The 22027-nt window shown below is 57.0% G+C and overlaps 1 protein-coding gene across 7 annotated transcripts in view; it reads left to right on the forward strand.

Moving 5' to 3' along the window:
* The window catches only part of HDAC7 (histone deacetylase 7), a 97061-nt gene that overhangs the window by 22941 nt on the left and 52093 nt on the right, over window positions 1-22027 (forward strand). Inside the window, exon 1 of one of the 7 annotated variants that reach the window (XM_071800054.1) lies at window positions 8066-8195. The exons of 3 other annotated variants lie outside the window; for them this stretch is intronic. Coding sequence is in view for 1 of the 4 variants with exons in the window: in XM_071800049.1 (XP_071656150.1) it covers window positions 18070-18169 (100 nt within the window). In the remaining 3 variants the exon portion in view is untranslated. Of the gene's footprint in view, window positions 1-8065; window positions 8196-12080; window positions 12107-17715; window positions 18170-22027 lie in introns of those variants that run through there. 3 more of the 7 variants (XM_071800057.1, XM_071800050.1, XM_071800049.1) reach the window with 3 other exon arrangements.

Raw genomic sequence — 22027 nt, forward strand, 5'->3', positions numbered from 1 at the left:
ACGCTCAGCAGCAAGACGGCCAAGGTATTTTTGTAGGTCTTATTCAAGGAGTGTCTATTTAAACCAAACCTCCGGGCTGCCAACAAGTGTTATTGTGTAGTTCAAAGCCACCTCGCCGTCTGATGGGGGCTGTGGGGCCCCCGGTGGTCCCAGCTGGATCCGTACAGAGGGTGGATCCACAAAGGTGGTGCAAGACAAGGGCCTGCGGAGGAGAAAACCGATTTATTATACCAGTTCCTGTATGCAGAGTGTTTTGCATTTAAATATGAATAGTTTTACATCTGCTGAATGGAAGTCATGAAGTTTAAACACTGAGCAGTAGCTCTGCTGAGCATCTCCACCCGTGCCTGGCATTTCCAGGCCCAAACTGGGGTCAAATCTGCACTGGGAGTGCAGTTTTGCCCAGCATGGCCAGGACCTGCTCAGCCCCTGGTCTGGCCCCATTTACTTCACTTATAGAGCTGAGGGTTGGACTACGTGGTGTTTGAAGGTCCCTGCAGCCAGCTGAACGTGACCCAGTGTGTGGCCAAAAAGCCACCAGCGTCCTGGCTGGGACCAGCACTGGTGTGGCCAGCAGGCCCAGGGCAGGGACCGTTCCTGTGCTGGGACCTGGGGAGGATAAACCTCAAATCCTGGGGACAGTTTGGGGCCCCTCATGCCAAGAAAGGCCTTGAGGTGATAGAATGAGTTCAGAGAACGGAACGGAGCTGGTGATGGGCTGGAGAAGGAGGTTGAGGTTGGATCTGGGGAACAATTTCTTCCCCAAAGGGCTGTGGGGCATTGAACAGGCTGCCCAGGGCAGTGCTGGAGTCACCATCCCTGGAGGGCTGGACAGACGGACATGAGGTTCTCAGGACATGGGGCAGTGCCAGGAGTGGGTGAATGGTTGGGCTCGATGAACCCAAGGGGCTTTTCCAACCTAAATGATTCTATGAGATATGGAACACAAACCCAAAGACCTCATCCATCACCCACTGTTTGGTCTCTGTTTACCCAAAGCTCCACTCAGCACCTCCAGCCCAGCCCAGCCGCGCGTTGCCCAATGCAGGGTGTGAGCTGCTGTTCTCCTATCGTACATCAGGACATCATAAAAAAGGCATCAAACGCTCTTGTGCCCAAGTCAGCAACTCGCCCACCACCTGCCCGCTCGCTGGGTCAGCCGGTCCCGCTGCTGCAGGCAGGCTCAGCAGGTTGGCTTCGAACCTTCCTGAGCATCCCAAATTCAACCCTCAGCAGAGGAGAAATGAGGAGAAAAGAAGAGAAAAGTAGAAAATGGGAGGAACGCTTTAATCCCGAGGCTTCCCCACTGCATCCGCCTTTGCAGGTTGCTTTGATCAAGCCTTTTGCAGAGGGATGCCAGGTAGCGCTGTGCAGGGCTCTGCGGTGTCACCAGCACGAGGCTGGAGTTGAGGTGACCAGGAAGAAGGTTTTTAGGTAGGATCTGAGGAGACACACAAGGTTTCCCTTCCAATCGCATCTCCAAACCTGCCAGCGCCCAGGCACATTGGGTGCTGTGTTGGCTGTGGCCCCGCTCTGGTGTGATGGGGCTTGTGCAGACTCGGGGAGCAAAGGCAGCTTTGTGTCCCCCACCACGCACCCCGTGGGGTCAGAGATGTCCTGTCTTGGTTTGTAGGTGGAAGATAAGAGCTTGGAGCATTAGCAGGAGATCTGCAGCTACCAAGTGAGAGCAAACAGTGATTTTCAGCATCTTATCACGAGGCTAAAGCATCCTGCTGCTGGACGTGAGTTCCTGCTGTGGTCCAGGGAGGCCAAAATACATCCAAAACAAGCACAACAATGTTTGCCCTTGGAAAGCAGGAGAAACCTTAATTTCTTTCATATTTTGTGAGGCCTGCAGCTGACCTGGGAGGTCCAGAGCATGCACAGCGCTGGACTGGCCCTGATGTGAGCAGAGTTTAGCGGTTGTAGGGCAGGCAGGTGGATGGAGCTGTGGGTGTGGGATGGAAAGGGTGTGGATGGAGGGAGGACACAGATGGGCAGGATGCTGCACTGTCCCCAAGGCCATGGGTCCCCTCTTATGCTGATACAGACTTTTTGTGTAGGTGATAATGGAGCTGTGGGGATGCTATCAGTCCTGGGGGTTGGGAAAAGCTGGCTGCTGCATCCCTAATTTTACCAGGTTCTTTCGCTGTTTCTCCCCATGATCAGTGGGGCCCCGTGCCCGGGGAATGACGGCAGTAGCTGGGGGATCACAGAATCCCAGGATGTCAGGGGTTGAAGGGACCTGCAAAGCTCATCCAGTGCAATCCCCCCATGGAGCAGGAACACCCAGCTGAGGTTCCACAGGAACCAGGCGGGTTTGAATGTCTGCAGAGAAGGAGACTCCACAACCCCCCTGGGCAGCCTGGGCCAGGCTCTGCCACCCTCACCACGAACAAGTTTCTTCTCCTATTTAAGCGGAACCTCCTGTGTTCCAGTTTGCACCCATTGCCCCTTGTCCTGTCACTGGTTGTCACCCAGAAGAGCCTGGCTCCATCCTCCTGACACTGCCCCTTTCCATATTGATCCCCAGGAATGAGTCCCCCCTCAGTCTCCTCTCCTCCAGCTCCAGAGCCCCAGCTCCCTCAGCCTTTCCTCATACAGAAGATGAGGGCTCCTGGTTGCCACTGTGGAGATACCAGGAGTTCTCTGTTCCCAGGGCTGGGACAGCCCCGTGCCAGGAACACGCTGGCACCGGCCCAGGTTCCCAGCGCGGCTGCATCAAGCGGGGCGGGACAGGGAGCCGAGCGCGCGTCAGAGGACGCTTCTCCTCTGGGGATCGTTGCTCTTGTCTGATCGAAACCGCCGTCACTCCTCACCTGCCACAGCCACCACCTACGTGGCCTCTCGCTGTCCCAGATGTTCCCGTGGGCACAGAGGCTGTGGCAGGGGGACAGGGCAGCCCTGAGCTGGGAGTCTGGGGGGAAGGGAGTGAACCCCCAGATACGGAGCTGGTGAGGGGCTGGAGCACAAGTGTGATGGGAGCGGCTGAGGGACCCGGGGGGTTCAGCTGGAGAACAGGAGCTGAGGGGAGACCTTCTGATCTCTGAACTGCCTGAAAAGAGCTTGGAGCCAGGGGGGTCGGGCTCTGCTCCCCAGGAACAAGCGCCAGGAGCAGAGGAAACGGCCTCAAGTTGCACCAGGGGAGGTTGAGGTTGGATCTGGGGAACAATTTCTTCCCCAAAGGGCTGTGGGGCACTGAACAGGCTGCCCAGGGCAGTGCTGGAGTCACCATCCCTGGAGGGTTGGACACATGGACATGAGGTTCTCAGGACATGGGGCAGTGCCAGGGCTGGGTTATGGTTGGACTTGATGATCTTGAGGGTCTTCTCCAACCAATATGATTGTGATTCTACATCATTCCCAGCCCTCTCCTCCCATTTTCCAGCTCTCTCTACCTTGCTGCACCACTCAGGTGTGCTGGGGGGACACTAGAAAAAGCCACTCATCAAAGGCTTTGGTTGGGAAGTGCCACCGCTGCCCGCCCTCTTCCCCTTCCCAGCCAAACCAAGACCTTCTCTGGATCTCTTGCACCCCAAGCTTTGGGGTTGAGCCCACACGGGGATGTCGCAGGAAACCTCCCCGCTTGCTGGGGAGCTCAGACGAGCCCGGGCAGCCTTGAGCGCCTTTGTCACCTTCACCAGCAGCCTGAGGGTTGCACAACACGTGGGGGTGAAGCACATTCATCTCTGCCGATCAAAATAACCCGTTTCTTTCACAACGGGCAGTGGATTCCGCACATGGCCCCCCAGCTTTGCTGCCACTGCTCTGTAAGGGAGGGGAGACTCAAGAAAGGGAAGCGGTGCCTTGCTTTCCAGGCTAAAAATACCGGCTGCGCTTCCAAAATAATCTTGGTTGAATGATCTGGAGTGACCCCAGGCTGCTGCTGGCTCAATTCCCCAATAAATCCAGCCTGGGTTTTGCTCACCAGGGTGGAAGAAGGGTTCAATGAGGTAGTTTTGTGCTCCTGGAGGTGGGTTTTGCTCTATGTGTACAGGTAATTTTGAATGGGGTTCTAACAGAAGCCAAGCTGCTGCTGCTTCTTTTTCAAAACATGAATGTGAAAAAATTCACAGGTTTCAAAGCCCAACGCAAAGACCACAAAAATTCTAGTTTTGTGGCCCGCCTCAAATCTAAAGTTTTATTTGAGCTGTTATTTTGGAAGAGAAAAGACACCAGCTTCCTGCAGGCTGCCCTGGGTGGGTTCCATGGGTTACGCTGGGATGGGGAGCGATCTGCAGGGATGGAGGGGTTGGTGGAGCCAACCCCCAGCTCGCCCTTCCCAGTGTGTTCGAGCCTTCTTGAAGGAGAAATTTAAGGGAATTTACGTCACCGAACAGGGAAAAGAGGTAGATGGAGAAGATGAAACCCTGCACCATGTAAACCATCAAGAACAGTCCCCACCGGTCCCACCTTTGGTTGGCTTCACTGAGTAATATGCAAATTTATGCATATTTGGTGTGGGGGTCTGTGCCTCCAACCGTGTGCCGGCTCCTTCGCCAGCCTGGGGAACGATCAGCACTTTCGCAGGCCATGAAATCAAGGATGTCAATGCTCCTTCCCCTCCAATGCTGAGGTTTCCCCCTTATCTCCTCCAGCTTCGGTTTGGGATTCATTTGCAACCATCTTAAATGACTAGTGCTTCCGTCCCGGTGTTCATTTCCAAATTAGAGAGGTATTAAATGGAACCTCAGTGATTATGAGTCACTAAAAAAGCCTTTGTCTCCTCCCTCTGTCTTTGCTACGGACTGAGGGAGGAATTTTTGATGCTGAGGGTGGTGAGAGCTGGTCCAGGTTCCCAGAGAGGTGGTGGATGAACCATCCCTGGAGACATCCCAGGCCAGGCTGGACGGGGCTCTGAGCACCCTGAGCTGCTGAAGATGTCCCTGCTCATGGCAGGGGTGGGTAAGGTGACATTTGAAGGTCCCTTCAACCCAAACCCTTCTGTGATTCCATGAGCCAATCCCAGGTGCTGTTTGGGTCGTGCATCTTGAGCTTCAGCCAAACGTTTCCAAGAGGAAACTCTGGATGGATGAGATTTTGAGAGTTTGGAAATGAAAGGGGGTGAAAACCCCAATCCAGAAGAAAACTGGCATAAATGAAAGGGAAAGAGAAAGCCCCAAAAGTGAGATGCACCGTGTGCGGCTGCAGTTTGAGCCTCTCAGGTTCAGAGAGTGGCAAAAATAACCACTTGGTCACCGGGGCTTACGACCGTGCCAGCCCATGTGCACTCATGCATGCTTGATCTGTAACTTCCCAAATTCTGTTCTGGTAGTGTAAGAATGAGCAAAATAGCTCAGCAAACCCAGCCCCTGCTCACCCGTGTTTGGGTGTTCATCTTGCTGCCTCCGCACCGATTGATCTCTGGCGATGCAGGGTGATGGAGCTGAGCTGGGTCTCCTTGCTCTGGGGTGAGATGGGATTTTGCTCCGCATCTGAAGTGATTTCTTCTTTGGAAAAGGGAAGTGTCATTCAGCGGGCAGAGAATTCCCCGTGCGCTGGATTTCCTGGAAATGCAGCTGTCCCCTTGCAGAGGAGTCACAGCCAAATAACCACCGGCGCCGCCGCTCGCACCGCGCTCACCAAGGAAACCTGGGGTGATATCACCCCGTCTTTAAACAGGATTTGAAGGCCCTGAGTGTCATCTCCTTCTCTCTGAATTTGGCTCATTCTCTTGGCCTCAATTGCTCTGTCCTAGCCCCAAATCCCCCCCCCGGGAGGAGCTCATGCAGAGATGATGGGAGAGCCCTGAGAGCAGAACGAGTCACTGGGAACATGAAAGGTGTGTCTGAGCCTGCAATTTGATGCAATTTCGGAGTTTTACTCGGGGCTATGCGGATGTGCCTATCTCCAATTAGCTTTTCAAAGCTCTCCTCAGCTTAGGGCCTTGCCCAGCGTGTTCGCTGCCCCTTTTCTCAGAGTTTGGTGGCTTGGACATTCCCCCAGGATGGAGGGGACTCAGGGTCAGGATTTGGCTTCTAGCAACAAGGATTTGAACCATATTCCCACCCATCCTGGGTCTTTCTAACCACTCGGCTGAGGGATTGCTGGCGCAAGCTGCTCACGGTGCCTCCTGTTGAAGCAGTTCTGCTCTATATAATAACATATTAATGGGTGAATAGTATCTAATTTTCAGAGAGAATACACTTAAGACTAATATAAATCACAGTAGAAAAGGCTGGCAAGCTTCACGGCTCCTTCCTGCTTGTACATCCCGTATCTTTCTGGAGCCACCTTATTTTTTACCAGCCAGATGCATCAAATCCAAATGATGTGGCCACGTGAAAGGATTTGTCATTGGTGACCAAGTCCCAAGGAGACAGGCAGGAAATGGCACCAATCAGCCACAGACAGCCCCGTGTTTTCGGCTTTACGTCCTTTAGATTCAGAGTTTGTAAGTAAATCTGCAGTGGAAGTGTCTTTTCCAAACCTTAATAAGTCTGGGAGTAGGGTCCAGCTGTAGATTTAAAATGTGCAATTCCTAGTTTTTCCTCTCTAAATGTATCTGTGAATCGTACCCGACTCTCTAGCCAAGAGCAGCGTCCTGCCTGAGCTTTGGGAAGCGAGATAAAAGCTGCAGAAATGACAGAGCTTCTTACCAAAGAGCTCTTGCTGCAAGCGGCAGTTTCTTAAGTTCCTGTATGCAACCAGCCTGACCCCCACATTTTCTCTATCTGGGATTTGTAGGCGGTAGCAAAGCTGCTCTGGCAGCTGCAGGATCAGTTTGGTGGGACCAAATGTGGTGGGTTGGAGCCGTTCAACCCTTGGGGGGTTAAATTCAGCAAGTGCCTCACTGGGTGACTTTTTTGTGATGTTAAAAAGAAAAAATATGTTAAGATAGAACTGAAATAGTCTCCATTTGAAGCAAGCGTGTAAACCAAGGGTAGCATCACATGCCCCAGCAAAGCACAACTCGTGCCTACAAAGGCACCAGACACCTGCAAATGTTTTTAAGGATTTTGGTGGTGTTCTCCACCCCACGGAGCTGTCGCTGGGGCTCTGCTCTGCTCTTCCTCGTGCTCTAGACGATGCTTTTCTGTGCGCTTTGCAGCGGCTCACAGCGCCGTGCGATGCTGCCGGCCCCGAGCAGGTGTGTGCATCCGGTATGGGGGAAGGCTGAGGGTGCCCAGGGGCGTGCAGGGATGGAACAGCGGTGCCTGAGCACCCTGGAGCATCATCCCAGGGCATCGCCATGACCAGCAGTGCCTGAGCACTCTGGATCATCTTCCCACGGTATTGCCACGGTGGTGCCCGAGCACCCTGTAGTATCATCCCAGGGCATTGCCATGAGCAGCAGTGCCTGGGTACCCCAGAGCATCATCCCAGGGCATCATCATGAGCCCAGGTACCCTGTAGCATCATCCCAGGGCATTGCCATGAGCAGCAGTGCCCGGGTACCCCAGAGCATCATCCCAGGGCATCACCATGAACAGCAGTGCCCGTGTACCCCGGAGCATCATCCCAGGGCATCACCATGAACAGCAGTGTCTGGGTACCCCAGAGCATCATCCCAGGGCATCACCATGAACAGCAGTGCCCGGGTACCCCAGAGTATCATCCCAGGGCATCACCATGAACAGCAGTGCCCGTGTACCCCGGAGCATCATCCCAGGGCATCACCATGAGCCCTGGCACCCTGTAGCATCATCCCAGGGCATCACCACGAGCAGCAGTGCCCGGGCACCCCGTAGCATCATCCCAGGGCATCGCCCTGAGCGGCAGAGCCCGAGCCAAGGCCACAGGCACCCCGGTGCACGGGAGGTGCCGGCGGGGGGGTTACACCCCCACATCGGCTGCAGAACACGGCTCGGGGAGCCCCGTTTTGGCCTCAGCCCCCGGTTCTGCCCCGAAGCGCAGGATCCCCGGGCTGGTCCCCGCGGGGCGGTGCCGGCGGCGGGCGCGGTTCGGCCCGGCCCGGCCCAGCCCGGGGGGCGGCGGCGGCGCCATTGGCCGCGGGGCGGCGCCGCCCGCAGCCAACGCGCCGTGGGCCGGGCCGGGCCGGGCCGCTCCTCCCCGCCCGGTTCCGGTGCGGCGGCGGCGCAGGTGGAGCCCGAGCAGCCAACGGAGCCCCGCGCCCGCCGCCCAGCGCGGCCCGGCCGGGGCCGCCTCCCCGCTCCCGCTCCGCCGCCAGGGCCCGCGGACGCCCCGGCCTCGCCTTTGTCCGCGCCGCCGGCCGCAGCCCGGCCCTGCCCCAGGTAGGCACGGGGCGGGGGGGACAGGGCCGCGCTGTCACCCACGGGGGGTAGGAGGCTTCCCCCGGGCCGGGCCCCCCATCCCCCGGAGGGCTTAGAGGCCACCCCGGGACTGAGCCCCCATCCCCGGGTGGGCTTACAGGCCTCCCCGGGGGTCGAACCGCCATCCCCATGCAGCAGAGGCCTCTCCCGCGCCGGACCCCATCCCCGTTGGGGGCCAAGAGGCTCCCTCGGGGCTGCACCCCCATGCAGCAGCGGCCTCCCCCAGGGCTGGCCCCGCTTCCCCCGCACTCCCGGGGGGAGTTGCCTCCCCCTTGGGTCGCTCCCCTCCCTGGGCTTGCACCCCCAAAGCCCCCCTGTGAATGGGGACCCTGAACCCAGGCCCTGCGTTGCACCAGGAGCTGGCTGGGCTGTATCAGGGGGTCTCGCTCCCCGGGGGCACTGGAGCCCCATAGCACCTGCTGCGGGGTCTGCAGCCACCGGACAGCGTGGGCTGGGGGTGCTGGTGCCCCCCATATGGATGCAGAGGTGCTGGTGCCCCCCGTATCGATGGAGAGGTGCTTGTGACCCCCATATCGATGCAGAGGTGCTGGTGCCCCCCGTGTTGATGGGGAGGTGCTGGTGCCCCCCGTGTTGATGGGGAGGTGCTGGTGTCCCCCCGTATCAATGGGGAGGTGCTGGTGTCCCCCCGTATCAATGGAGAGGTGCTGATGTCCCCCGTATCGATGCAGAGGTGCTGGTGCCCCCCCGTATCGATGCAGAGTTGCTGGTGCCCCCCCGTATCGATGCAGAGGTGCTGGTGCCCCCCCGTATCGATGCAGAGGTGCTGGTGCCCCCCCGTATCGATGCAGAGGTGCTGGTGCCCCCCCGTATCGATGCAGAGGTGCTGGTGCCCCCCCGTATCGATGGAGAGGTGCTGGTGTCCCCTGTATCGATGCAGAGGTGCTGGTGTCCCCCGTATTGATGCAGAGGTGCTGGTGCCCCCCCGTATTGATGCAGAGGTGCTGGTGCCCCCCCGTATTGATGCAGAGGTGCTGGTGCCCCCCCGTATCGATGCAGAGATGCTGGTGCCCCCCTGTATCGATGGAGAGGTGCTGGTGCCCCCCTGTATCGATGCAGAGGTGCGGGTGCCCCCCCGTATCGATGGAGAGGTGCGGGTGCCCCCCCATATCGATGGAGAGGTGCTGGTGTCCCCTGTATCGATGGAGAGGTGCTGGTGCCCCCCTGTATCGATGCAGAGATGCTGGTGCCCCCCCGTATTGATGGAGAGGTGCGGGTGCCCCCCTGTATCGATGCAGAGATGCTGGTGCCCCCCCGTATTGATGGAGAGGTGCGGGTGCCCCCCTGTATCGATGGAGAGGTGCTGGTGCCCCCCTGTATCGATGCAGAGGTGCTGGTGTCCCCTGTATCGATGGAGAGGTGCTGGTGCCCCCCTGTATCGATGCAGAGATGCTGGTGCCCCCCCGTATCGATGGAGAGGTGCGGGTGCCCCCCCATATCGATGGAGAGGTGCTGGTGTCCCCTGTATCGATGGAGAGGTGCTGGTGCCCCCCTGTATCGATGCAGAGATGCTGGTGCCCCCCGTATTGATGGAGAGGTGCGGGTGCCCCCTGTATTGATGGAGAGGTGCGGGTGCCCCCGTATTGAGGCAGAGGTGCTGATGCCCCCCGTGTTGATGGAGAAGTGCAGGTGCCCCCTGTGTCGATGCAGAGGTGCTGGTGCCTCCATGTTGATGGAGAACTGCTGTCTGGGCTTTCACTCCGGTATCGGTGTGCGTAGCGTGGCATGGTGTGTGGGATGGTGTGTGGGATGGTGTGTGGGATGGTGTGTGGGATGGTGTGTGGGATGGTGTGTGGCATGGTGTGTGGGATGGTGTGTGGCATTCCCGGCTCTGGGCGATGCAGCATCCGAGAGCCGGGGCTGCTGCCTGGGGCCGCACGGGGTGGTGGTGGCTTAGGGAGCAGCCGATCCGCCCCGGGAGCAGACGTTGTCCCACACCAACACTTGTGTTTGCTGGGAGTGCCAGCCTGGGCAACCTGCTGGAGCCAAGGGAGAGACTCCAGGCTCCTGAGTCCCCGACTTTGTGCATCTGCAGGCCTGTGGCTGCCTTTGAGATACGGTAAACTCGAGCCTGTTTGCTGGAGCGTTTTTGCTCTAATCCTGTCACCTTTCCCTCCTGATGACCAGCTGGCGCTTGCAGGGAGCGAGGCTGTAAGGGCACTAACAGCTCTGCTGCGTTTCATCCTCCTTAAGGTGCGTTTGCTGCAAAGGCATCTCTCTTTCTCACTAAATACCTTGTTGAGAAAGGGTGTGAGCAGCCACGCTGGGAAAAAAGCTGTTTGATACCCCGAGTAGCCCAGATCTGCCTGGAGACTGAGCGTACCAGCCAACGCAGCCCACAGATCTGCGAGCTGTCCAAGATTTGCCCTTTGCTGGCAATCCCCAGCCTCCCAAAAAGCAGCTCTTCCCACACCTTTTTCCACGGTAATGGTATTATCTGGGATTTGGGCACGTCGTGAGGCTCCGCTGAGTAATGGGACGTAGGGAGGCTCCCGCGGAGGCGTTGAGATGCGCTCCCAGCCTGGATTTGGCTCCGTGAGCAGGAGAGACGAGGTGTCGCTTGTCGTGGGAGAGGAAGGGAAGCAAACAGCCCAGGGATTTGGACCGTACGGCAGTTTTTGCCCAACTGGATGAGCAGTAAGTGGTTGCTGCCCCGTGTTTGTTCCAGCGTCGCGCTCGGGGAGGATGGGGGGGGTGGACCGCGCTCTCTGAGGGTCCGGATGCGATACCTCTGACCAGATGTTTGCAGAGCGTTTTGGCCTGGAAATCACAACCTTTCTCCGGGGATCTCCGGCGCTTCCTGGTTTGCAGCGAGGATCGGAGGATTTCAGCGCTTCCTACTCGTCTGCCTGATGTGAGCAGGAAGTGGGAGCATGAAAATGGCAGCAAAAGTGCTCGCAGCGAGGCTGGGAGCTCAGCGCGTGGGTTGGTAATGAGGTTAGACCTGTCCTGAACAGGGTCCTAAACCTTTTGGATGTGTCGTTTGGGAACGGACAGGGCACGTAGCTCATCCTGGGACAGCGGGAGGATGAAGATGCTGCACGGGGCGTGTGCTTTGGGTTGGCGCTGGGTGCTGCCCAGCGCAGTTCTGATCTGGTAGAGCCGTTTTAATGCAACACAGCGTTATACCTCGACTAGCAAAGCGATAAACTTCACGTCCTCGTGAGATTGTGGGTCCCGATTTGTGTTGTGCCTCTGGTAAGGATGGGGAGTTCAGGCCTGTGGAGGCTGGAGTGTGAGCGTCACGACTCTGGCCCTGGTTTCTGTGTTCACACCACTGCGCTGGGGATTGGAGTAAAGACCCAGGTTTTATCTGGTGTCGGGAACAGAACTTGGTTGCTTAAAGTCTTCTGAGGATATGAGTGACCACACCGATGGCTTTGGGGTACAAATGGTTCTCCCACCATGGGGCACTGGCATAGGAGCAACTCTCGGGAAGCTGAAATCCAGTGCTGCAAAACCTGAACCGTTTAGAAGCTGTTGAAAGAAAAATGAGGTTTGAAAAGGTCAGTAAAAGAGAGACGCTGGGTGTTTGGAGTCTGCGGCTCAGATTTTCAGCCTTTTTCCTATTCAAATAGTGATGTATGTGCTCTTTTTTAAGAGAGTCTGAGAGATCTCGCAATCATGTATTTAACAGCTGGGATCTTGGGGAGGGGTAAAAACCAACAAGTGTGTTGGCAATGCTCCGAAACGAGGCAGCTCCTCTGCCCCGTCGCGATGGAGGTGTGCGAGCCTCCTCTTTGATCTCCCAGCATCAAGACCTTTGTTTTTTTCAGATCTGATTTATTGCCTTTTGATCTCGGTCCAGCCCCGTAGCTGCTCCGTGCCGCGGAGGGACAGGACAGCGCAGGTCGGTGAGTCAGTCCTGCGCGGTGCTGAGTCCTCCTCGCTGTCTGCGTCTCATTACCCAGCAATGCTCCCCGAAGGCAGGAATGCATCCTGTCCCGGTTCCGGCTTTGCCAGCTTCCTTTTAGCAGCTTCTTTGCTGACTTTTGTGTCGTTGGCAAAATGGGGGGGGTGACAAACAGCCAGAGAAGCGCGTCCTGGCTTTGCTGGGTTCAAACGGGCTGGTTGCAGCTGGGAGGGCTGGGACTGGGCCCCCGCGCGGTTCAGCTCCCGGTTGGTGTCTCATATACCGGCGAGACAGCCCTAAAAATCCTCCTGAAACCCTGCAGCCCCGCCGAATGGCTCTGACGTTTTCCTGCCTCTCGTGGTGCCGTGATGATGCACGTGGTTGGTTTTGTGCCATCCCGCTCCTCTTCGGGTGCGTTCAGGCTTTGTGCTGCATCGCCTTCCCTGAAGAGCAGGGCTGGTAGGGGCGATCTCATCGCTTGAAGAAGGTCTGGGTTGGTACGTTTGCTGCGTGACGCAGTGCTGTTGTGAAGCTTTCAAAGGGATGTTCATGGGATGTGCTGGTGGGGTGTGAGTCGCTAATGCTTTTAACGTTAACCTTTTAGCAGAAAAACTTGGGTTTTGTCAAGCCAAGGAAGCTTAGGAGAGCGGTGCTGTTTTCTTTCTCCGCCTTGGAGAGCTCTGTCTTCCAGAAGTGTCTTCCAGATATAGCAGCAGTTGCTAGCGCTGAATGGATGTGTGTTGAGTTTAGGCAGCTCTGTATGCTGTGCAGGATTCAGCCGTTTGGGTTTGAGTTTCTCCAGAACAAGCGGAGCTGGGATGCTTGGGTGGCATTGTCCCAGTTGTCAAACTATAAATAGCGAGTGGAGCCCGTAGCGCTTGTTGGACTGACATTGGAAATATCCCAGACTCACCTTGGGGGAGGAGTTGTGCCAAGGCACATCAGCCCTCGGCTGGAGGTGCTGAGCGCTCAGCACAACGCTGAAGTACCTGTAAGTGGAGGGATGAAGTGGCAGGGTTGATAGGAGTCCCGTATGTCCTTGTCACTGTGGTCCCTCTTGGGCAATGTCTGAGGATGCTGAGGAAAGAGCCCGAGTCAGTGCTGTGCTGGCACCCCGAGAGGACTTCAACAGGGAGGGAATGTCCTCAACTGGGGGTTTCCATGGAGGTCCTGACCCCAAGGAGTGAGATAGCGGCTGTCGGTGACACTTCAGCGCCTTAGCATGGCCGTCACGCGTATCTGTCCGTCTTCCCTCGTCCACAAAGGTTCGTCCAGCCGTGTTCAAGGCTCAGCGTGGCGGATGGTGCTCTCAGTCTGTTGGTGCCGTTGTCAGTGCAACGATTATCACAGAATAGTTTGGGTTGAAGGGACCTTCAAGTGTCACCTCACCCACCCCTGCCATGAGCAGGGACATCTTCAGCAGCTCAGGGTGCTCAGAGCCCCGTCCAGCCTGGCCTGGGATGTCTCCAGGGATGGTTCATCCACCACCTCTCTGGCCAACCTGGGCCAGGCTCTCACCACCCCCAGAGCCAACAGTTTCCTTTATCCAGCCTGAATCTCCATCTTTTAATTTAAAACCATCACCCCTTGTCCTATCACAACAGGCCCTGCTCAAAAGTCTGTCCCCATCTCTCTTCAGGCCCCTTTTAAGCACGGAAAGGCCGCACTAAGGTCTCCCCGGAGCTTCTCTTCCCCAGCTGAACACCCCAGCTCTCTCAGCTGTTCCTCCCAGCAGAGCTGCTCCAGGCTCCCATCATCTCTGTCACCTTACGCAGGTGTCTCTGGGGCTGGACCCTTCCTCAGTGTGTAGCTGATTGCTTTGCACGTCAGCACAGTGACAAACCCCACCGCTCACTCCCCAGCGGACACTTCAGGCTTCATCCCGTGAGGTGTCTGCACCCAGGCGCACGTGCCAGCAGGAGCATCAGCTCTTCCACGGGGCTGCATCGCGCGCTTGGATCCAAACACTGCCCACGTCAGTGCAAAACGAACAGTGCTGCTGCTCTGGCACACGGTCACGCTCGCACCGCGGTCGGTGATGGCGTGGGCTTTGGGGGGACGCAGTGTGAGCTTTGGGGGGACGCAATGTGAGCTTTGGGGGGACGCAATGTGAGCTTTGGGGGGACGTGGCGTGGGCTTTGGGGGAAAACGGCGTGGGCTTTGAGGGGACTCAGCATGAACTTTGGGGGGACACAGTGTGGGCTTTGGGGGGACACAGTGTGGGCTTTGGGGGGACACAGTGTGGGCTTTGGGAGGACACAGTGTGGGCTTTGGGGGGACACAGTGTGGGCTTTGGGGGACACAGCTTGTGCTTTGGGGGGATGCAGCATGAACTTTGGGGGACACGGCGTGGGCTTTGGGGGACACGGCATGTGCTTTGGGGGACATGGCATGTGCTTTTGGGGGACACAGTGTGTGCTTCGGGGGGACGGAGGCTCTGGCCAGGAAGGTGGGTGCTCATGGCAAGGAACTGGAGATCCAGGAGTTGATGGAAGAGCTGGAAACTGGAAATACCTTGTGCTGGCTTTCACAAGAGACTGATTCCTTTTAAAGGACATTTTTCTGATGTGTCCCCTGCCCGGAGCATCCTGCCGGTGTTCCCCTGGGTCGTGGGACAGGAGCAGGGTCCTTACTGGCCATACATGGCTCCCAGTACTGGGCACCATTACCTGATTGCCCTTCTGGGCTATTTGTGCATCACAGGGTGTAACTTAAGATCAAAAAAGCTCTACTGGTTTACTGTAGCTCACCTAAATACCTCAAAACCAAGACCCAAAGCTTTGCTTATTTTAGAAATGACTCTATTGATGTTATAAGGCATGAAATAAGCAGGTTGGGCTTCTTGACAAGCTTGCTCTGGCCCGTACGGATTCATTGGGTCACGTTAGGTGACCAGCTAACCTACCTTCCTCTCCCACTTTCCCTCTTTTATTTCACTTTTCCCTTTTACTCAAGTCCACCCCATTCTCCCACAGCTTCCCCTCTTCAAGGAGTGTGCTGGGAGTCGATAGAAATAAAATAGGAAGGTGTCCTGAGCTGGTTTGTGTTGCAGTTGTAACTGGAAGGATGTCAGCCTGTCACCTGGGTCATCTGCTTCTCCAAAAGCCAGCAGTGGGTCCAAGGAGCATCCCGTGGTCCTACAAGAGCCTTGGAGCTCAGCTCCGTGGAGGGCGGACACAGGACACCGGGACAGCTGCCGGGGAGAGGAGCCGATCCGTGGTGCTGCAGGAGGGAGTCGGGACGCGGTGCTGGGGTCGGTTCTCCCGGGGGTGTTCACGGAAGGAGAATCTCTTACGCAAGGGAGGGGAAAACAACGTCGGTGCTGAGGCTGCTTTTTCAAAAGCCGCCCTTGCGTAAGAGCGAAGCCTTGGGCAGCGCAGAAAATGTGGAGAATGTCGCTTCCCAGCGATCGCTCGAGCCAAGGCGGAGGGTTGCGCTCGGAATTTCTTCCTTTATGCGTATCCTAAACTTCAAGGCTTATGTAAATTCTCCAGCTTTGCTCGTGGCTTGATGCACTTAGATTCAGAGGATGTGTTTCCATACGTAGCCTGGGGCTGCAACTACCAAGTGGAAAGAGTCTCTTCTGCTCCTGCCATAGACTCTTTTCTTCACCCAGCTGCCTTCAGCAACACTTGAGAGGCCAGTGGAAGCGCCTGCTTGCCAGGATTATCTTCTCATGGCTGCAGGGTGGGGATATTCACGTGGAGAGGTCGTCTGTGGGGTGGGAGCGTGTCCCTGCTCCCTCCTCCCCTCCGCAGCCCCCAGCAGAGGAGAAGCACCGTCCTGCTCCCCATCCCTGTGCAGACACGGCTTTTGCTGTGTCCTTTCTGCCATCCCCATGGGCTGAGCCTTGGTCCTCTGGCCTCTCTGTCCTTGTCCCAGGGCTGAGGTGGGGACCGGCACGTGGCTCCTTGCAGTCCCGGGGATGCTGGGGATGGAGGGCTGACTGTTTTGCGGATGCTACAGAGCACGTGGATGCAGGAGCCTCTGCAGGGCTCATCTGCTGGGTTCTGCTGGGCTCAGGGTCGTGTCTGCTGGGCTCAGGGTCGTGTCTGCTGGGCTCAGGATCATATCTACTGGACTCAGGATCATGTCTGCTGGGCTCAGGATCCTACCTGCCTCTTTTTCCTTCTTCCAAGGCTGCACCAGCCCCTTGCTGCAGAGGTGGAAGGGTATGGAGGTGCTGGTGGCCAAACTTGCAGTATGGTTCATTTCCCTCGAAAATTACTTCCACAAGCACCAAACCTGAGAGCGAACATGGTTCTTCGTGGCTCATCGAAGCCTCATAACACTACCAGACCCATCTGGGTCCCTGCAGCCACCCGGCTGTCACCTGCCGCCGTGGGGCGGGCAGAGGGGCCGGCAGCGCTGCCTCACGCCGCTGTGATAATTGAACTGCAGCATTAAGCAAATCTGCGGCTTTTGATCTTTATTCAGAGCGCTCGGGCTCTTTGAAACCGTGGTTTAATACAGGCGGTTGGGCAGAGGCCTTAATAAGCGGTTGCTGTCTGGATGACGGCGGGGTTGGAGGTGCCGCGTTCCCTCGGATGCCCTGTGTGAGTTTTGGAGGATGTTTTTATAACAGACCAGGCTCGTGGGTTTGGGGAATTCAGTTATTAGCGCTCCAGACTGTCAGTTCCTGCTCATGACTTGCTCCTGTCCGAAATGCAGTAGAAAACATCGTTTTAGGTTTTGGCAGAACGCGCTGGCATCGCGAGTGTTCAAATCCACGCGCTGACGAGGTGGATGCGCCACAAACGACCAAAGAGCCGCTGCCGGGACCAGTTTCAGGTGGCGAGTTTGATTTCCAGAAAGTGTAGCTGGTCTGTTTGTTTTCCCAGTATCTAAGGCTTGAAATCAAATACGCTCTGAGGATCGCCGTTTAAATTTCCTTACATTAATCTTAATGCTGGTTGCTAACCGAGACCAGCTCTTTCCTAAACACATCTGGTACTGGGCACGGACGCAGCGCTTTTTGTCTACGCTGGAGAGCCGTGAAGGCAGAAAGCAAAGAGAGTTTGGGGTTTGTGGGTGCTCGCTCTGGTTGCTTTGGTTGTGTTAACTCCCGTTGAGGCTCGGCCGTGTGCGAGCCCTTGGTCACAGCGGGACCTGCAGCAGCTCCACGGAGGTTTCTGGGCAGGCCGAACGTGTGGGAACACGCTCTGCTCGGCGTGGGAAGCGCGGCGGGCGGTTCACTGGGGTGTTGCTGGATGCCAGGCTGGGAGAAGCGCTTCTCGGTGCGCTCAGCCGGTGCTGGGGATGCTCAGGGCACCGTGGGGCCGGTGCTGTGCCGGGGATGACCCGCTCGGCGTCACCCTGCAGCCCCACGGCTCGGGTTCGGAAGAAGGAGCCGGCGAAGTGACACGGAGCCGGCGTTGGGGGTTGATCACCGCGTTTGCTTTGCCTCAACAGCACGCGCGGCGGCTCTGCCTTCTGCTACCCGAATCTATCTCGGTGAGGTGAGAGTTGTTGTGCAGAGTTTCCTCTTTATATCCTCTTATGTCACGCTGCCCCGCCGGCCGAGTGCGCTCAAAATAGCTGCCAATCCCAGTAGGTTTCACTTCAAGGTCTCTATTCTTAGCTGGCTGGGTCGCTGAGCAAGCCGCCTTACTCAGTAGTCATGAGTTCAAGGACCGTAGGGTAAAGACCAGCAAACTCATGCCATGCAGGAGCTTTGTTTGCTTTTCAAGGCAGCTTTGAAGCGACGGCTTGGGCAGAGCCCTGCTCAGCCTTACGTGCTCAAAAAGATCCGCGTGTCTGTGAGTACGAAATAAGAGTTGCCGGAGCCCGTACGCGCTCCGGAGGAGGCAGACGGCTCAGCAGGCGGGATGACTCAGTGCGCAAGAGCCTGTTAAGGGCCCGTTGCATCCGACCCATCTACCGGCAGCTTTATCGGATGCGCTTTACTGCCGCACCGATGAGCGGATCCGCGCGTGGAGGGGGCGAAGCAGAAGTGAATGTGGGATGCGGAGCGGCGGCTTCGCGAGAGCGGAACTAGCTGGGTGTTCTCAGAGCCCTTTACCGGCACTGGAGATCTCCGCGCTGGTGATGTTCGGCCCGTCCCGTAAGTGCCTCTTCCCATCCACGGGGGATTTTCTTTTCTTTCCGTGTGCAGAATCCTGACTGGGTGTGCTGGCCGAAAGTGCACACAGGAGCGTGGTTCAGGGTGGATGGTTCACGCACGGCAACACCGGGGCAGGTTAAGGGTTTTCGTTGCCTGTGTGCAGGGTCCCAGCTCGGAGCGGTCCCAGTTGTACCAGCAAACACAGGACAGGCTCAGCCGTTCTCCGCTCACCCAGTTCTGCCTGTTTCACTGGGAACTTGCCATTTATTCCCCCGCTCTTGCTCAGACCTGGGGAAGGTGCTGCCCAAATGGGCGCAGAGGGACCCCTCGCTAGTCCTTCAGCAGGACTTGAGTATTTTTGAGAGCGCGTTTGGGGAGACGTCTTGTTTTCTAGGCTTTATTTAAATCCCTCTAACATGTTCAAACTGTCGTTAAAACTGTGTGATGCTGGCTTAGATGGATTTGTGCCCTGTGCACAGCACCGGGTGCAGACAGGAGCAGCATCCTGCACCCCGGGGCTTTACGGTGCAGCAGAAACGAGCCCGTCCTGGGGCCGCGAGGTGTCCGCCGCGGCGGTTGGGGCTCCGTACGCGGGGTTGCTGGGGCGCTGGTGTTGTGTGCCGAGTTCGCATCCTGCCTGCGCCGCGGGGAGCGGTCACGTGCAGGCGAGGCCTTTGTCCTGCGCCTGCCTGCTTTTTTTAAGATTTATTTTTAGGTGCTCTCTGGCTTCCTCTTCCTCCTGCGCCGCGCTCCCTCTTTCTAGCTCCCTCTTCCAGGATTGCTTTTTGAGCAATCGGTTCCTCCTTAAGCTCATTTTTGCAGGCCTTTGCGCTTGGGAGCCGGCCCAGTTCAGCATTAGCAGCTGCTGGCTCCTTCTGGGTAAGCAAGAACAAATAAAGGTTTACGCTGAATGAATCATTTGAGCCTTATCTGTCTTTAAAATTCGGGACAGCTGTACAACTGCTGCGAGACTCTGCCCGGAGGGCACGGAGGCTCCTGGGTGAAGAACTTCTGCCAGTGGCTGGACCTTAATGGGTTTGTGTTACTGATCCGCATGCAGCCTCAGTGAATTCTTCCTGTGGCTCTCCGAGCTTTATCCCACGCTTGGTTCCGAAGCACAGCTCTGGAAAAGGTTCCTTTCCTTGAAGGTTTGCACCACGCCGGCTTTGCCATGGGCTCCTGTGGAAATTCAGCCTTTGGGATGTTTTGAGTGGTTTGGTTGCCCTGTGGAAATGCGGGTGCTGGCTGCAGAGCATTGCGGTGGGGCCCACGTTGTGGCGGTGAGGCCCACGTTGTGGCGGTGGGACCCGCATTGTGGCGGGACCTGCATCGTTGTGGTTGGACCCACATTGTGTTTGGACCTGCATCGTTGTGGTTGGACCCACATGGTGGCAGTGGGACCTGCATCGTTGTGGTTGGACCCACATGGTGGCAGTGGGACCTGCATCGTTGTGGTTGGACCCACATTGTGTTTGGACCTGCATCGTTATGGTGGGACCCACATTGTGGTGGTGGGACCTGCATCGTTGTGGTTGGACCCACATGGTGGCAGTGGGACCTGCATCGTTGTGGTTGGACCCACATTGTGTTTGGACCTGCATCATTATGGTGGGACCCACATTGTGGTGGTGGGACCTGCATCGTTGTGGTTGGACCCACATGGTGGCAGTGGGACCCACATCATGGTGGTGGGACCCACATTGTGTTTGGACCCTCATCATGGTGGTGGGACCCGCATCGTGGTGGTGGGTCTCACATCGTGGCAGTGGGACTCATGTCATGGTGGGACACATATTGTGGTGACAGGACCTGCATCATGGTGGTTGGGCCCATGTCGTGGTGGGACCCGCATCATGGTGGTTGGAGCTGCATCATGGTGGTGGGACCCACATTGTGGTTGGATCTGCATCACGGTGGTGGGACCCACATTGCGGTTGGTCCCATATCATGGTGGTGGGACCCACATTGTGGTTGGAGCTGCATCATGGTGGTGGGACTCACATTGCTGTGGGACCCGCATCATGGTGGTGGGACCCACGTCATGGTGGTGGGACCCACGTCGTGGTGGTGGGACCCACGTCGTGGTGGTGGGACCCACGTCGTGGTGGTGGGACCCACGTCGTGGTGGTGGGACCCACGTCGTGGTGGTGGGACCCACGTCGTGGTGGTGGGACCCACGTCGTGGTGGTGGGACCCACGTCGTGGTGGTGGGACCCATGTCATGATGGGACCCACATTGTGGTTGGCAGGATCTGCATTGTGACGGTTGGACGCACATCATGGTTGGACTTGCATCGTGGTGGTGGGACCCATGTCATGGTGGGATCCACATAGCGATGGGACCTGCGTCGTGGTGAGCCCCACATTGTGGTGATCAGCTCTGAAGGCAGCCAGTGCGTGGTCTGCGGGGAGCGAGCTGCTGGCGTCCCCTTGGGCTCTCCGCTCAGCAAAGGGACACGGTGGAGTGTCAACACCGCCAGCCATGGTGTGGCTTTGCTGGTTTAAGAGGCAGGATTTGTAGATAAGTAGCGTTAGTTGGTTTAATAGCAGAACCGTGGGAGGAGGGAGGGGAGCGGCAGATAAGCCTTGGGCTCGTGCCTGAGAAGTTTTAATCTGACGCTAAGGTGGGGACTTGCACCACAGCGAATGTTCTGCTGAGATGAACGGGACGGTTTTTCTCCCCTCCTGTGTTCTGGCACTCTAGATTAGACCCGGTTTATCCCCTTTCTGTGCGAGAAGCACCCAGTTTAACCGTAACGGAGGTCACGCCAACTGATCTGGGTTTGTTTAGTGGTTCGGAGGAGATGGCGGGGTACAACGAGCCTTGGCCACCCTCCTGCAGCCAAATCCTCCTCCCAACTCGCGTCCTTCACTCCTAAGAACTCATCCGAAGCAGTAGACGTTCATTCATGATGCGGTGGTGGAAAACTCCTCGTAGCTTCTTGCAATTTCCCCTTAATTTTGTTATTATGTGCCGCAGAGCCTGCCCGTCCCTCTGCACCCTCCGCAGGTGTTGCAGGGAGGTTTTGGCTCCATGGTTGGATAAAACCATTTGCCTGTTGTGATACTGGAGCCACCATGCTCTTACAGACTGGAGGTATTGGTGGAGCTTCCTTTGTGCATTCATAACCTGTTGTCTCATCCCATACCCAAGGCTGTTGTGACAAATAGAGGGACGTGGTGGCTTCTGTGCTGTAAGGCATCGAGGACAAGGACAAAACCATCCGTTCCAGCAAGCCAGGCCTTGGGAGGTGAAGATGGCTCTGTCCTTTACATGGTAGCAAGGGCAAACCTTGCTGTTGACTCGAGAAGAAGAATTAGGGGACTAAAGGAGACATTGGCTCCTCATTCAAGGGCTCGTTGCACTTTGAGTCCTCTGCAGAAGATCTGAGGTTGTCCCGGCTGCTCGGAGCTGGGCCGGTAGCTCCTGCACCATGTATCGGGGTGTATGGAGGGTCGTGCGTTGTCAGCAAGGTCTTCTCCTGCCCTCTTCCCCAAGCTCCCTAGAGCTGGGCTCGCTCTGACCAAGGCTCTTGTGATGCTTGGAAGGTGAGTTTAGGCCTAAGACAAGGTCCAGGCTGAGGGACCAAGCAGTTGCTGGTGACAGCAGTGGCAGAATAAGGTTGTGTGGTGGCAGAAGCCATTGCCTGCATTCCATGTGAGCTCTTTCCTTCAAACCCCAATGGATAAACTGCATCTCTTTCTTCTCCAGAGCTTGGAGGCACCTGCCTGTGCTCATGGAGCTCGAGGAGAGCGGAGAGATGCAGGGGAGGATAACCCAGAGACCCTTTCCACCTTAAATAGGGAATTTTGGAGGGGGTCTGCGGGACGCTGAGGTGGGATTGTCGCACAGAGGGT

This window comes from Patagioenas fasciata, chromosome 28 (genome assembly GCF_037038585.1).
Source record: "Patagioenas fasciata isolate bPatFas1 chromosome 28, bPatFas1.hap1, whole genome shotgun sequence".
Classification (NCBI taxonomy): domain Eukaryota; kingdom Metazoa; phylum Chordata; class Aves; order Columbiformes; family Columbidae; genus Patagioenas; species Patagioenas fasciata.